The following is a 16,391-nucleotide window of genomic DNA, read 5'->3' as shown; positions in this document are numbered from 1 at the left end:
CAAATTCAATCCAAACTACCAGAATGTTCCTGTTCTAAATTAAGATTTGGTTTTTAATTAATCCCAAACTTTCACATGTGAGACATGATAAAGCTGTGAATTCAATTTGTATGATAATTGGGCAATCCACAGGATCAGACATTGGGTCTGAGTGGTAAATACCTTCTCCCTGCAGCTAAAGAAGTTAAGAGATTCTTTTAGAGTGGTGAAGCTCTCTAGTTCTCTGAACTATCATTTTATCCTGTAAATCTCCAGGGCATCTGGAAGCCATAAGCCCTCCCTATAGTGCTTGTAGATATCATTCCCACCACAAAGGTCTAACCCAGCAACTATTTGGTCTAGCAAAGACCTGCCTTCAATAGGCACTTAATTTCCCATTGATAATTTAATTGTTTCCATTTCATAGCTAAGACCATCATGATCTCATTTTCCACTAGTGACAGTGTTATCATTTACTTTAAATAGAACCAGGTCAGATAGCTAATCTCAAATTCCAATCTTTGGGGATCAGTTTCCTAAAGCCACTTTTTGGCCTCAGTTGCAGTCTCTGTTAAGGTTTATTTAGAAAATGTTGAGCGTTTCAAGCAGAGGAGGATTAAAATGCCAGGAATAGGTGCATATAAAACCACTGCAAGGAATAGAAGAGCAAAAAATAGAGTAGATAGACCACCATTATCTTCAGGTAAACCACTGAAGTTCTAGTCTAGGACAATGAGAAATTCCTGATGCCTCCTAAGTTAGAAAACCAAAAGACATTTCCATTGAATGACATAGCTGCCCTGTTGTACCAACATGGGTGGCTGGTAAGAAAGCACTTCATGTCTGCTACCACTCATGCATCCATCTGCTGCTGCCAGGGAAATAAGAAACTGATTTCTGCTTTATTCCATTTTCTAGTTCTCATACAAGTCTATCTTGTTGACAGAAGATTAATAACATCCAGAACCCTGGAGCCAAAAGAATCTGGGAATTATAGTGCTCTGGCTTCCAGTCTCTGTGACACACAGACTGTATAGAAAGGAATATGGATAAATGCAGATCTCTGCCCCATGGCATCGCACACTGATGGTATCTCCCAACTTTTATGAAGGCTGTAATTTCCATTCCAAATGAATGAAAAACTGCTCAAAGACATCTAACCCCAGCCCTTCTGGCTCACTACCTGCTCCTGCCTGCCATACACACACATTTTGCTTACTGTTTTGTTTTATAGTTTCCTGTCTCTCTGCCTAGTCTATGTGCCTGTCAGGTACAGAATCCAGAAATGTGCAGAGGATAATTGAAGGGGGAAGCTTAGAGGAGAGAGAGAGAGAGAGAGGAAAAACAAACAAACAAACAAACAAAAAACAGATTCTACTTATCTGTAGTCTAAGTAATGCTCTGATGACTTCTGTCCTGTGCCCTTCCTCATATTAGGACAATCACAATTTTGAAAATGAATTTTTTTTTTTTAAGGATCTTACTTTTAAGTAATCTCTACTCCCAGTGCTGGTTAGAATTTACAACCCCCAGATCAAGAGTTACATGCTGTACAGAGTGAGCTAGCCAGGTGCCCGAAAGTTCTTTGATTTATTTATCTATTTTAGAAAGAGAGACTATGAGGGAGGGAGGGGCAGAGGGACAGGGAGAGAGGAACTTTAGCAGACTCAGCGCTCAGCACCTGAGGGGCTCAATCTTACCACCCTGAGATCAGATCTGAGCCCAAACCAAGAGTTGGCCGCTTAACTGACTGCGTCACCCAGGCGTCCCTAGAAAGTGCATTCTTGATAAAAATCTCAAGAGATAGTTGGAGAGCTTAGATGTACAAAATTTTACAACTAGGATGATAGTACAAAATATATGCCTCCGTATCTTTTGCGTTTCCTCCCTCCCCACATATCTATGGGGCGAGAGAAAGAAAGAGAGGTGATTCAAACCTACTGTTAGGGCAATTCTTTCAACATATTATTTCTTTATCCCAGCTGAGATGAGAAACCAGAAGCTTAGGTTGACTAACTGCCCACATTCATAACTATAAAAAAGCTCACCTACCCATATTGGCTTTCATGAAATATGACCGGGAATGATACCCTAGAGTTAATGAATGGAGACTAATTCTTTGAGCCCGGCTTCCCTGTCGAATCACCTTGCATCGCGGTGGAGCGACGCGGCCCCTTCGCCCGCAGCTGTGCAGCGGGATCCCTCGGGCCCGAGCGCGACGATCGCCCGGGTCTGCGCATCAGCGGGAGAGCGAGCGGGGAGGGGCGCTGAGCCCCGCGGGGCTGGGCCGCGAGCGGGGCTCCGCCGAGGGCCGGAGGAGGGCGGGGGCGGGGCGGGGCACACCCCGCCCCCGCCCCTCCGTCCACTCCCATTGGCCGCGCCTCCCTGGCCCCATCCCACCGCCCGGCCGCAGGGCAGCGCTTAAAGTGTGCGGAGCAGGTGCCGCCCGAGGAGCCACAACTTTGCGCGCGTGTCCCGGCGGGGCGCTGCCGCGCGTCGGTCCCGCGGATCGTGCGCCCCGAAGGGGCTCCAGGCCGAAGGCAGCCGCCCCCGGGCACTCGGACCCGCAGAGGCCGAGAGCGCGGTGACCCGCTCGGGCCGGGGCCGGTGGCCGCGACCATGCAGACGTGCGCCAGGGCCTGGGGGCTGCGCGTGGGCTGCGGGGTCGGGGCCCGGGGCGGGGGCGGGGGCGGCCGCCGCCTGGCTGCGGGGGCCGGTCCGCGCTGGGGGCCGCGGGCCCGAGACAGCAGCGGGGACAGCAGCGGGGCTGGGGACTCGCGTCTCCTCGAGCGCCTCCTGCCCCGACACGACCACTTCGCTCGGAGGCACATCGGCCCTGGGGACAAAGACCAGAGGGAGATGCTGCAGGCCCTGGGGCTGGCGGTAAGGACCCCGCGCGGCCCGGTTCCTGCGGGCGCGGCCTCCCGACCCGGCGGGAGCTGCGCTGCGCGGCGCGGCGCGTGGGACCCGCGCTCGGGTCTGGGGCCCTGCGTGGACAAGAGCCCGCGAGTTCGGTGCCCGCGCCCCCGCCTTCTCTCACCCGTTTACTCTCCGTCCGCTCTTCGCGCCTCAGAACCTTGTTTTTCAACCCAAGTCGCCCTCCCGATGAACCCTAACTTTGCACAAGGAGGACCTCCTGGTGTAGCCGATTCTCTCCGGTTGCTGAAATCCAGCCGGGAGTGGTCGAATCACTAACCCAGTTCATTTGCTTTCCTCCAAGTGCTCCCTGGCTTGCTTAGAGTTCTTTTCTTTCTAAAGGAAACCCTAATTAGGCGATTTAAATGAGGTTCCCACAAGCCTTAGTCGATGCAAAAACGCAGAAGTGACTCTTTTAACTCAGAAGCACTTTCCTCGGCCGTTAGTGTTCATGGGTTTATGTTTAATTCTAGAGCATTGATGAATTGATTGAGAAGACGGTCCCGGCCAGCATCCGCTTGAAGAGACCCTTAAAAATGGAAGACCCCGTTTGTAAGTTGCCGGGAGGGTTCCCTTGGAATTCGCTTGCTCTGGCCTATTTGTCTTACATGGTTTCTGAAAATCCAACTCCGGGTTACGATTGCCCAGGACTGGGAAAACGTTTATTAAAATAAAACATTGGCGCTCAAGGGGCGGGAGAGGACGGGATACAGCGTTCGTGGAGCAGTCAGGTCTGCAGCCCTCGCGGGAGTCCGCGCCGCCCCTTCGGAGGTTTTTACCCAGGGGCCAGCAAACTCCCCCGCAGAGGCAGTGCACAGAGGTGTGTGCTGGAGTCCCCGCTTCCCGGGCGCCCACCCCAGGCCACGGTTCTCACATCCTTTGGGTCGAGAGGTGTCCTCACTTCTGTTCAAGTCAGGATACCCCGAAGGGAAAAAGGAATTGCCTGTGATTATACAACTGCGGAAATGACAAAAATGGGAGGAGATGCAGACATGTGGTCTCCCAGCCCAAGGTTCTTTATAGGACGACAGCTTCAGATTAGTTTTCTTTTTAAAAAGATTTTATTTATTTATTTGACAGAGAGAGAGAGAGAGAGAGAGAGAGAATAAACAGGGGAGCTGCAGGCAGAGGGAGAGGGGCATGCAGGCTCCTTGCTGAGCAAGGGGCTCCATGCGGGGCTCCATCCCGCGACTCTGGATTCATTACCCGAGCCCAAGGCACTTAACCTGAGCCACCCAGGCACCCCTTCAAATCGTTTTTTTTTTTATCTCACATCCAATTTTTTCATTATTTATATCTAGTGTAAGGCAGCAGTACTCTTGAAGTTCAAATGATTTTTATAAAGAAACGTGCAAATAAGATCCGTGCTTGGTTAAAAAAGCTTAGCTTATTTACAGAATTAGAATTTTGTTTTACATTTAAATATTTTTGATAGTCTGAAGACTGACTTTCAGAGCTATTTTTATGTGAGCACTTGACTTCCATGGGCTTAGGCAAGAATCTACATGTCAAAGGCTCAGTCAGGCAGAGCTGAAGAGCAGTCTCTAAACCGGAAAGAATTCTCTTGGGAGGTTATCTGGTTTTGAATCATAGAGGTATTGTCTCTTCTTTTTGGAGTCAGGTGAAGAGAAGGGACTTTGTTTTAGGTTTTAGGAAAAAAAGAATAGATAGATGGCAAACTTTAATTTTTTTTTTTAAGATTTTATTTACTTGAGAGAGCAGGAGAGTGCACATGCATGAGAGGGAGGTGAGAGAGCAGCAGACTCTGCTCTGAGTACAGACTAGGGGTTTGATCCCACGAACCTGAGATCATGATCTGAGCAGAGTTCGGATGCTTAACCCACTGAGCCACCGACCTGCCCCTCAACTTGTTTACTTTTTTTTTTTTCAACTTGTTTACTTTAAAACAAAATAACGTTTGCAGCACTTGAGTGGCTCAGTGGGTTAAGCGTTGGACTCTTGATTTCTGCTCAGTATATGATCTCAGGGTGGTGAGATGGAGCTGATGAGATTGACCCCATGTCAGGCTCCCATGCTGAGTATGGAGCGTGTTTAAGATTTTCCTGCTCCTTCTGCCCCACCTCCTTCCCCCAAATAATAAAGTAGACAACTTGAGGTATGAAGCCAGTCTAGCTCCAGCTGGCTAGTGCAACTCAAGCTATGATGAGGACTGTATGCCTGGTTGGTTTCAAATCTGAACTATTTTTCCTGATGGCAGGGACCTTGCCTTTAGAAGAAAAGCTGCACATTTTGTTCATTAGAACTGATTGAGACCTAGGGATAGCTGGAAGCCTTACCTATTTCAATTTTAGGAAATCATATTCCTGATTTTGCTGGATGTTTAAAAAGAGTTGTATATGTACATATATACATTAAAAAATAGATATTGATTTATGTATTTCTAAAGGGGAAGGGCAGATGGAGAGGGAGGGAGAAACTCAAGCAGATTCCCCATCACAGGGCTTGATCTCACAACCCTGGGACCACAACCTGAGTGGAAATCAAGAGTTGGTCACTTAAAACGACAGTGCCACCTAGAGACCCCATGAATTGTATATTTTTAAAGCAAGTCTTAGGTAATGCCTTTCTGAGATTTCAAAGTCAGAAAATATTTAGGTCAGCCCTTTTTTTACAGTAAACTCTAAGATGTTCTTTAAAAGCATTAGAGCCTAGGAATCCTGTCAAAGTTGTCTATCTAAAAAGTTCAGCTACTAATTTCCAGCTGAATAATGTGAACATCGGGGGATTCCATTTCTCCTTTTTCTCAGTGGAAGCAGGATCCTGATAAGAAATTTGTAACATACCTGTAAACCTTAACCCAATGGCTTCTGTGAGATTTGGGGCTGGTTCCATCTGGTTATTCTGAGGTGACTCAAAGAAATATTGTAGTCAGGAGGCTCTCCCACCCCCAGCCCTGCTACTTCCTTGCCTGGAAGTGGACTGGCTCTTCAACAAAGCTGGCTTCTTAGAAGAGTGAGCTCTGGTTGGAGGCTGACACAGACTGCATCAGAAAGACATCAAAGTTTTATTCTGATGTGTGCATATGTCATAGCTAATGAATGTTGCACATGGGGAGAGCAAATTGGCCCACGTAACTTCCAGAAGTAGCAATTCCTTTTAATAGTGGAGCAGCAGAGGGGGATCCCTGGGTGGCTCAGCGGTTTAGCGCCTGCCTTTGGCCCAGGGCATGATGCTGGAGTCCCGGGAGGAGTCCTGCGTCAGGCTCCCGGCATGGAGCCTGCTTCTCCCTCCTCCTGTGTCTCTGCCTCTCTCTCTCTTTCAATCTGTGTCTATCATAAATAAAAAAATAAAAAAAAAAACAGTGGAGCAGCATTATCCAAATGGTTTAATGTTGAACGCCTGTGTTCTGTTGTAGTCGGAGAGGTATTCTTGACCCAATATGTGTTCACTGTATATACAGGAAACTAGGAAGAGCTAGTTATGAGTCTTAAATGCCCTCATTGCTGAATAAAAAGAAGACGGAGTGTAGGCACCATGGAGATACTTGGGTTGTTCTTAAACATACTAATATCAAACATTTATGAAGTGCTTACCATGTACTGGGCACTTTAAAAAGTGCTTTTCATGGGTTAATTTTGTCCTTAGTACAACCCTAGGAGGTAAGTACCATTATCTGTTTTAAAGCTAAGGATACCATGGCATACGGAGGATATGTCGTAACTGGTAGTGGAGACAATTCTCCCAGTTCTGGTCCACCCTCCCAACTACTAGCCTAAGCCACAGTCTTCATTGTTTACAGATATGCACAAATCTAATCATACAAGGCTTCCCCCCTGCCATTTGCCAACTGCTCTGTTGGCAAATGTGGTGGCATAGTGAGAGCGCAATTGTGGGAACACTCAGGGCACTACCAAGGAGAGGCAAGGGGTGACAGGTGCAGGACTCGGAGTGGGTATTGAAGGATGAATAGTGATGCTCTGCTGAACAAGGCTGGGGTGGGGGGGAAGCTGCTGCACGCAGAGGGACCACCATGTACAGGACAACAGTGGCTTGAGAGAATCAAGGAAGTACAGTTGATTCATCTGTCCTGAGGATGCTCCCCTCGCCTTAGACATTAAAGTGCCTTGAAAGAATACCTTGGTTATCAGTTGTTCTCAGTAAATCATGCTTCAAAGAAACAAGGAAAGCTACTCAATTCAAACCTGTTCAAGTGAGTCCACCATCCCTCACCCACATTCACACATAAAGAAAAAGAATGGAAAGGATATATGTCAGTGGGAGGATTCATTTTCCTGGGTGGGCCATGATGGATGATTTTAGCCTTCGTTTTATTACATTGCTTTTTCTAGATTTTCTACAATATAACTATATATTTTGTAATTACTATCAAACTTAAAAGTACTTTGTGAACCAAGCCAATCACTTTTAGCTACGGTATATGCTTTTCAAGTGAAGTCATCTCAAGGTAACCAGACTGTATTAGCTCATAACTTCACAGAAGCTGCAGGATTTAAAGTTTACTAAAAATTGCACTTGCTTGTGAGAATGCTTAGGAAGGGAAAGGAGAAACTAACCCCTCTAATGTTCACATTATTCAACCAGAACCAAGCAGCTGAACTGTCGCAATGAGACTTTGATGGACTTGTGGGAAGTTAATGTTCTAAACCACATCGTTAAGAGTGGTATTTAATAAAGGATAATGGAGGGGTGTTGTGTAATGCAGGTGGTGACTGTCACCTAAGTGTGATTGGGCACTGACCTCCAGGACACCTAAACAGAACAGCTGTTTACCAGGCGGTGAATGTCAGGGGGATGATACCAATCATCAGGTTTTGCCTGTAGAATACTGAGTTTGTGACAAGGCTCTCCCTTGGCCTATTCCTGATCAAATTCCCAGCTTATGTGAATTATTTCATCTTTAGGATAATACCAATGGATTTTCCTTATATTTCTGGTGGAAATAAATGAAGGCTAACCAAATGAAAAAAGCAAAGGCTATTTATTCTGAACTTGTTATATCAAGGGAGTCAAACTTTTGTTTTGGCAGAGAGGAATGGGAAAGGCTTATAGTGAAATAAAGGAAAGGCTTCAGGTATGTCCATGTTGGGGCTATTGGCATGTAGATGTAAGGGAGCAAGTAGAAACGGGAACCTGTGTGGTTTGGTTAAGGATGCGTATTTGGCTTTGTATGGTTGGTTCTACATTGGAAGCCAAGACTAAATTTCAGGAAGCTGTCAGTTATTAATCAAGTCCTAGCCAATAGTTTAGGGCCAATTATTACATAAGTTAATGTGCAGTTTGCTGGGTTGTCACCAAAGATAGCAATTTGGCTTTCTGCAGGTCTAATGTATAGTAAGCTGGCTTCTGGTGGTGTTTGTTTTAGAAAAGGTTTTGGTTTTTGGAGTAGGTTGCTGCAGGTTGTGGGTAAAAGTTATGTGGTGATACGTGGTCTATCCATTGTCTGTTTGTACATTCAGTCTCAATAGAATCTGTCTGGTCCTTATATTTTTGTCATTAATTCTTGTTAGGCAGACAGCTGCTGATCTGAGTGATACTTTGGACAATCGGTCTATTGCCTAAATTGCTAAATGTTCATTGGTCATCCTAGTATGTGCAAAGCACTGTGACAAAAATGTGAATATACATTGCTAGTATCTTCAAGAAGCTTACATCTTACCTTAATATAAATTATGCCAGAAAGTTAAAAAGTCCCAGGTGCCATGAGAACTATGAATAAAATACTGTGAGTGCTCAGAAATGTGAAGTTTGATAGAGAAGTAGCATTTCTGGAACAACTTGAAGAGCAAAATGCAATATCTTTCCAGACTGTTTTTGGTGTATATGTGTTATATAAGGAAAATGCAAAGAAATAAGTCAATATCTTCACTGAGAACAAAGGCAAATGCAACATGGCAAGCACAATCAGGGAAGTATTTTAATATCATTGCAGTCTCATTGATGGAATCTTATCAGAATATGTATGTATGTTCCAGTTCTAACACCACTAAGCAATTCTTCAACTGGGTGTTCTACAAATTTAATGCAATCTGACACTATCTACCTGGAGATAGCGTCAGATCCTTTAGGTTAAGGGCTTGGTTCCAGGAAACTGTTCCTTCTTTAGATGCCAATCCCAAGTCTACCTGTGCTTCTGACCAATAAGCTATATTTTGGATATTACCACAACACCCTCCTTGAGTTTGATTATTTTGCTAGAGGAGCTCACAGAACTCAGATCAATATATTTGATCCATATATTTATCAGTTTTTTTTAAAGATTTTATTTATTCATGAGAGACAGAGAGAGAGAAGCAGAGACACAGGCAGAGGGAGAAGCAGGCTCCATGCAGGGAGCCTGACACGGGACTCGACCCCCCGGGTCTCCAGTATCACACCTCGGGGCTGAAGGCAGGCGCTAAACTACTGCAGCCACTGGGGCTGCCCTATCAGTTTGTTTTAAAGGGTATTATAAAAGATACAGATGAACCCCCAGATGAAGAAGTACATAGGACAAAGTCCGTAAGGGTTTTGAACACAGGAACTTCTTTCCCTGTGGAACTTGGGGCTCATCAGCCTTCCGGCATGTGGATGCATTAGTTGTTCCAGAAGCCCATGGAATCTTGTTGTTTAAAAGTTTTTATAATAGAGTTTAATATGTAGCCTCCCACCCCTAACCCTCTCCTTCCCAGAAATCTGTGGGTGAGGCCAAGAAAGTTCCAACCCTCATACTGGTTTTTCTTGGTCTTTCTAGCCAGCCCCATCCTGAGGCTATGTAAGGATACCACCCTAAATCACTTTTATAGTGTGTTCAAAAGGGCTCTTAAAAAAGATTATGTATTTATTTATTTGAGAGAGAGCCTAAGGGGGAGGGAGGGGCAGAGGGAGAGGAAGAAGCAGACTCCTCACTGATCAGGGAGCCCAACCTGGAACAACAAGATTCCAGGACCCCTGTATCTGTGACCTCAGCCTAAGGCAGACACTTCACCAACTGAGCCACCAACTGAGCCACCCAGGCGCCTCTCAAAAGGGCTTCTTAGAAATAACAAAAGAATCCTGTTACTCAAGAAATTCCAAAGACAAAGACCATGTATATTTTTTTTATTATGCCACAGGGATATTTCAGTTAAATGTTGGAGGTATATCCTGATAGAAGTGGAGTAATGCACCCTAACATTAATTTTAAAAGAGGTACATCCTAAAGTAAATTATCAATTTTTTCCCTTTTTAAAATTAGAATACAAACTGAAATCTCAGTCTTTGTAAGTTTTTATTTTTAGTATTAAAATGTTTTGGGGGCACCTGGGTGGCTCAGTCGGTTAACTGTCCAGCTCTTGATTTCGGCTCAAATCATGATGTCAGGGTTGTAAGATTGAGCCCCATACTAGGCTCTGCTCAGTGTGGAGTCTGCTTGTGATTCTCTCTCCCTCTCTTCCTGCTCTCTCTCTCAAGTAAATCTTTTAAGAGTAAAACAATATGTTTTGGACTTCCTTATTTTCTGACATAAAGGATACAAACATGTAAACTTACGGTGATGAAAGGCCAAATAAAATAGGTCCTGTGACTGGGACAAAGAACATAAAATGTAAAAACAACTTTTTTCCTCTTTATCTTGCTAATGGATCATGGAATTCATCCAGTATCCTCAAATATATTTTATATATATGAAGTTCTTGAATATTATTTTAAAAAACTGACTTTTTGGGGGGCCTCAGAGGGAAGCTATTATATCCATTAACTCTTGCTGCATAAGAAATTAACTGCAAAACCCCATGGCTTAAAACAACCAAGAACATTTGTTAATCCTCATGGTTCCTGTGGGTCAGGAATCCAGGAGCAGTCCAGCTGGATGGTTCTGGCTCAGCATTTTTCATAATATTGTGTTCACACTGGAGGATGTTCATCTGGGGCTGGAGGGGCCCGTCCCCGGTGGTTCTCGCAGTTCAGCGGACAGTTTGGTGCTGGCTGTTAGTGGGAGGGCTTAGTAGCTCCTCACATGGGCTTCTCCACGAGCCACTTACGTGTCCCCAGGTGGCAGCAGGCTTCCCCGAGTCAGTGATTCAAGAGAAGCTTGATTCAAGTGATTTAAGGCAGAAGCTATCCTTTTTATGACTTACCCTTGGAATTTCTCTAGCATCAGGTAACACCACTTTCTATTGATTAGAGAGTCATTAAAGTCTGGCCTGAATTCAAAGGAAGAGGAATTAACTTTCACTTAAAATGTTTTTAGTTTGAGTTAAGTTGGCATACAATGTTACATTAGCTTCAGGTGTACAAGTTGATACGTTCAGCTATGCTCACCACAAATGTAACTACCATCTGTCACCATACAATGCTGTTACTATGTTGTGCCTTTAATTCTTGTGGCTTATTCTGTAACTGGAAGCCTATCTCCCACTCCCCTTACCCATTTTGCCCATTTCCCCACCCTCCCTACTCTCTGGCAACCATCCATCAAATTCTCTGTATTTATAGCTCTGATTCTATTTTTTGTTTTGTTTTTTAGATTCCACTTTATGAATGGAATCATAGGGTATTTGTCTTTCTCAGTCTGACTTTCCCTTAGTATAATATATCCAAAACATATAAAGAACTTCTACAACTCAACACTAGAAAATCTGATTAATAAGTGGGTACATGACCAGAATATACAGTTTTCCAAAGAAGATATGCAAATGACCAACAGACACTTGAAAAGATGTTCATCATCCTTAATCAAAGGGGAAGTGCAAATCAAAACCACAATGAGATATCACGTTACACTCGTCAGAATGGCTAAAATAAAAAAAAAATAAGTGTTGAAGATGTGTAGAGAAAGTACAGTGTTGTTGGGAATGCAAATTGGTACAGCTTCTGTGGAAAGCAGAATGGAGTTTCCGAAAAAAATTAAAGAAATAGCGTATGATCCAATAATTGAACTACTGGATATTTAACCAAAGAAAATGAAAACTAATTTCAAAAAGATGTATGCGCCCCTGTTTATTGTAGCATTATTTTTAATAGCTAAGATATGGAAGCAACCTGTGTTCATGGATAGAAAAATGAATAAGGAAGTTGTGATATGTATGTATACACACATGCATACATGGTAGAGTGTTACAGAGAGGCATGAGAGAAGGGTGAGGTGAGATCATACCATTTATAACCATGTGGATGGACCTAGAGGATATTATGCTGAGTTTCCAACTTTTGAAAGGAGGATTGTAAACAAATTTGCAGATGTATTTGTTTACTAGACTTAATTTTTTAGACCAGTTTTAGGTTCACAAAATTTAAATATAAGCTAGAGAATTCCCACGTATCTCCTTCCCCAAAAAAGCTTCCCCCATTATCAATAAATCTACCCCCCCCCCCCGAGTGATAACATTTGTGACAACTGCTGAATGTCCCTTGACGCATCAACACCCAATGTTCATAGTTTACATTAAGGTTCACTCTTGGTGATGTACATTCTGTGGATTTGGAGAAATGTATACATGGATACATGTATTCATCTCTATAGAGTATCATAGAAATAGTTTCACTGCCCTAAAAACATCTTGCATTTTTTCCACTGCAGACATTTTAAAAATTACCACATTCATCCAATTTGCACATACTTATCTTTTTTTAAACAACAGAAGTTTTTTAATTTTTATTTATTTATGATAGTCACAGAGAGAGAGAGGCAGAGACATAGGCAGAGGGAGAAGCAGACTCCATGCACTGGGAGCCCGACGTGGGATTCGATCCTGGGTCTCTAGGATCACGCCCTGGGCCAAAGGCAGGTGCTAAACCGCTGTGCCACCCAGGGATCCCTTATCTTAAATTATAATGAATTTTATCTAGCTTTTAAAAATATTCAGTGCTATCAATGAAATCAATCATTGTATCATACATGTAGTGTTACTTCTAAGGAGTACAAAGGCACACAGAACCATTTGCCCTACACAGTAAATGTGCCAGCCTACTCACATTTGTTAGCAATAAGTTAAAAGGTATTATAATCAAATCTATTTCTACAGCTTCCTCTATCTGCTTCCCTTTTTCATTTACTGAGAAGCTTCTATTGGAGATAAGATACTGTTTCAGGCACTGAAGTAAGAGTCAAGAGTAAAGAAAGATAAGGATGATTCTTGACTATAGGTTATAACTAATAGGGAAATAGATATTGAATAGCAATAAGGCCTGTAAGTAGGATGAATGCTTTGGCTGAGGCTGAGGCATGAGCAGAGGCATGGAAGTGTAGAAATACATGGTTATTTCAGTGATATGACCATGTGTGTAGAATATCAGTCTGCAGAAAGGCACATCAAACAAGATATGGAGGGCTCAGGGCCATAATAAGGGGTTTGTCTTTCTCTGTAGTGAGAAGACACTAACATTTTTTTTAAAAAAGATTTTATTTATTCATGAGAGACACACAGAGGCAGAGACCTAGGCAGAGGGAGAAGCAGGCTCTATCTATGCAGGGAGCCCGATGTGGGACTTGATCCCAGAACTCCAGGGTCATGCCCTGAGCCTAAGGCAGATGCTCAACCAATGAGCCACTCAGGCATCCCGAAACTAAGTTATTACAGAGGGAAATGACATGATTGTCCTTTGCAGAGTGCCTCTGTGATCAGAGGCAAGGAGACCAGCTGGAGATTGTTGGAGAGTTTAGAGGTGAGATGTTAAATGTTCATTAGTTCAGGTCCACCCAGAAGTACTCATCAGAATGATATAGATAGGCAAGAAACTTACTGAGAATGGGAACAGGAGAAGGCATGGGGAGTCTTTAGATTGCAATGGAGGTCTTACCCTGGTGGAAAGGAAGAAAGAGGAGAGGAATGGCTAGGAAAATCTTAGACTGTGAGCACAAATCTAAAGTTTTGGTCAGTTCAAATGGGAGTCTTTGAGCCAAAGTTAGCCAGGAAGGGTCCCACATCTTGCAAGGATGGTTCTGCATATTAGTTCTCTTGCTGTTCATAGTAATTGGCTGGGAGCAGCCTCTGGAGATTATGGTTTTAGTATAAAAATGCTGATTGATCCAGAGGGGCAGCAAGTTAGCTGTCAGTTTCTAGGCTGAGTGTCTCAAGGTAATGGTAATATCATTAGCAGAGTGAACAGGGAGGAGCAGAGGGTCCTGGAAGAAGGAGAAATTGTGAGTGAGTAGAATTGTTTGAGGTGTTCATGGAATATGCATTTGGAAATGTTGAAACAATACGGGGAAATAATGAGTCTAGAGCTCAAGAGAAATGAGAGAGTGCCAGATTTAGTAAGTCTTCTGAATGAATTCATAGGAGTGAGATGTCCTAAGGATGGAATATAGGGAGGAAAGCAGAAGTCAGGATGTTGGGAAAGAGCATGTAAAAAGAGGCAGAGCTGTCTGAAGTGAAGTGTAGAGGCTAGAGGATAAGTTTTCAGGCAGGGTGTTACGGACTCTACTGGCATATCCTGAACCTTTCTTAGGCTTAAGAGGGAATAAAGTCCACTTGAGGATATAAGGACACTCTGAAGCAAGAAGAGTTAAGAGGTTGCCTGTCTGATGATCTGAGTGAGAGACAGGAGGTGTGAGACGGGACAGTAGAGAAAAGTAGGTAAGTTCCAGAACAGCTATTGTGAGCATCCAAGTACTGAGAATGTAGTATTTTTACCAAAAAAAAAAAAAAAAAAAAGTTTTTACAAAAATGCAGACAGTTTTAGTAAGGATTCTCAATGCCTAGATCATTAATATACTGATTAAACAATGAAGAAATCTCTAAAATTCTGAAATTATTGCATTAATTAATGCATGTGTTATTTCACAGAACTTGTGTAATAGCTGAGTTTTCATTTATAAATGTTTCTCTGAAGCCCATACTTTTAGGGATGCGGTTGAACTAAATGTGAGAACAGTTTGTACATTGCTTTATCATGAGATTCTGTGATGGGTGATTATTGTGACTATTGAGCTAGCCATATGTGGGAGTTGAGGTGAGTTTTCATCCTAACACCTTGATTCACTTGTATTTTCTGAGCGCCTACTATGTGCCTAGCAACTTGCTATGCCCCTGCTCACAAAGAGATTATAATTTAATGGATGTGATTCTGGGTTGAATTTAATACTTTTCTCCCTATGCCTATTCCAATCTAAAAGATTATCTCTTTTCTGCAATCATGTTAAATTGAGTTGGACTTGTAGAACATATCCTTCCCTTCTTGTTTTTGCTCTGCTGACTATAACAATGTCCCCACGGGGCAGAAAGAGGAAAAACATACTCCAGGACTTCCACCCTGATTCTCATTTCAAACTAATCATTTGTCATAATTATATAGGTAAACTGCTCTTCCAGATAAATGTGAATTGCAATATTTCTCTGTCCATAGATGTTCATAGATGAACAAAAATGTTCATAGATGAAATGAAGAGAAGTGGTAGAGGAGGGCTCCCACAGAAAGTAGTGTGACCCAAGACCAAGGGAACCAAGTGTGACCCAAGACCAAGGGGAAAATAAGAAACATGATACCTCTTGTCCCCATTTCTCCACTGTGAGATGTTATTCTGGTTTTCTTACAGCTGATATTCAGATCTTGAACCTGTATTTCTTTTGAGTGAACAGGAAGAGCTGTAGGGACTGCTCACTTCTTATGGAGATGAGTGACCAAGGAGCCATCACAAACACAAATTGGACATGTCTCAGCTCTGTTTGGCTTTGGAGGTGCCCGCTGGAGGACTTTAACCCCTGGGGGTAGTGAGGGGTTAGGTGCAATGGGGTGTTAATTAACCGAGCAAGAGGATGGGGAAGACCCTGGCAGGATTAGGGCCAGATGGATCAGAGCCCCAGGTCAGGCCTGCATGGTCCAGTCCCAACCATGTCTTGTCACATAGGATGGGAGCCCCTCTACTAGTCTCGAAGAGATTCCTGTTCAAAGAGTTTTCATGTCACTATTCTACACTACACAGAGCTTACAGATTGGTTTACCCTTCTGGAATGAAGAAATTCTATGATTGCAGACTTGTGATTTGTAACAAGGTTACAGGTTGTGAAACTGTCCTTTGTTGGGGGAGGAAATTTGACAAATAAGAGGGAATAGGGCCTATGGGCTGGGTAAGTGGGTTTAAGTCTGGCTGTTACAGGGCAGGGAGAGGGGTGCTGCAAATAATTAGGTGACACTACGGAAAGGCTACACATACATAAGGATGGAATTTGTATGCAAATTCTAGGTTCCACTCAGAAAAATCAGAAAATTTCCTAACAAATGCTCTATCATTCATGGCCTGTTTATCTTGATTGTGATCCTTAGCCCCACCCCATGGTTTTCGGAGCAGCTTTGAAGTCAAGGAGCTGCAGGTTGGCAAGAAAAATATGCTAAGGCAGTCTCTGTCCTAAACATTCTGGTCCCGGCTTTCCCTTCAGCCTCTGGCAGAAAAAGAGCTTTCTGGACGAATTCAAATATGATTGTGTTGGTTTTCAGTCCAGATGATTTCCTTGGAGATATTTATGAGAATATTGCCAAGTACACGAAGGGCAGGAAGTGGGAGGGAGGCTCTGACACTAGTTGAGTGGCTGTTCTGCCCTGGGTGCTCCTGGACTTCC

General features: G+C 43.5%; 1 protein-coding gene across 1 annotated transcript in view; it reads left to right on the top strand.

The window, feature by feature from the left end:
- Positions 1 to 2,447: 2,447 nt before the first annotated feature.
- GLDC (glycine decarboxylase) overlaps positions 2,448 to 16,391 on the top strand; it is a 92,095-nt gene continuing 78,151 nt past the window's right edge. The window contains exons 1-2 of the mRNA XM_072841276.1: positions 2,448 to 2,862; positions 3,369 to 3,447. Of these exons, the coding sequence (XP_072697377.1) occupies positions 2,599 to 2,862; positions 3,369 to 3,447 (343 nt within the window). The 5' untranslated portion in view covers positions 2,448 to 2,598. The remainder of the gene's footprint in view (positions 2,863 to 3,368; positions 3,448 to 16,391) is intronic.

This window comes from Canis lupus, chromosome 10, assembly GCF_048164855.1.
Source record: "Canis lupus baileyi chromosome 10, mCanLup2.hap1, whole genome shotgun sequence".
Classification (NCBI taxonomy): Eukaryota; Metazoa; Chordata; class Mammalia; order Carnivora; family Canidae; genus Canis; species Canis lupus.
The sequence above is the reverse complement of the archived record's forward strand: the minus strand, read 5'-3'. Positions and strand labels throughout refer to the sequence as shown.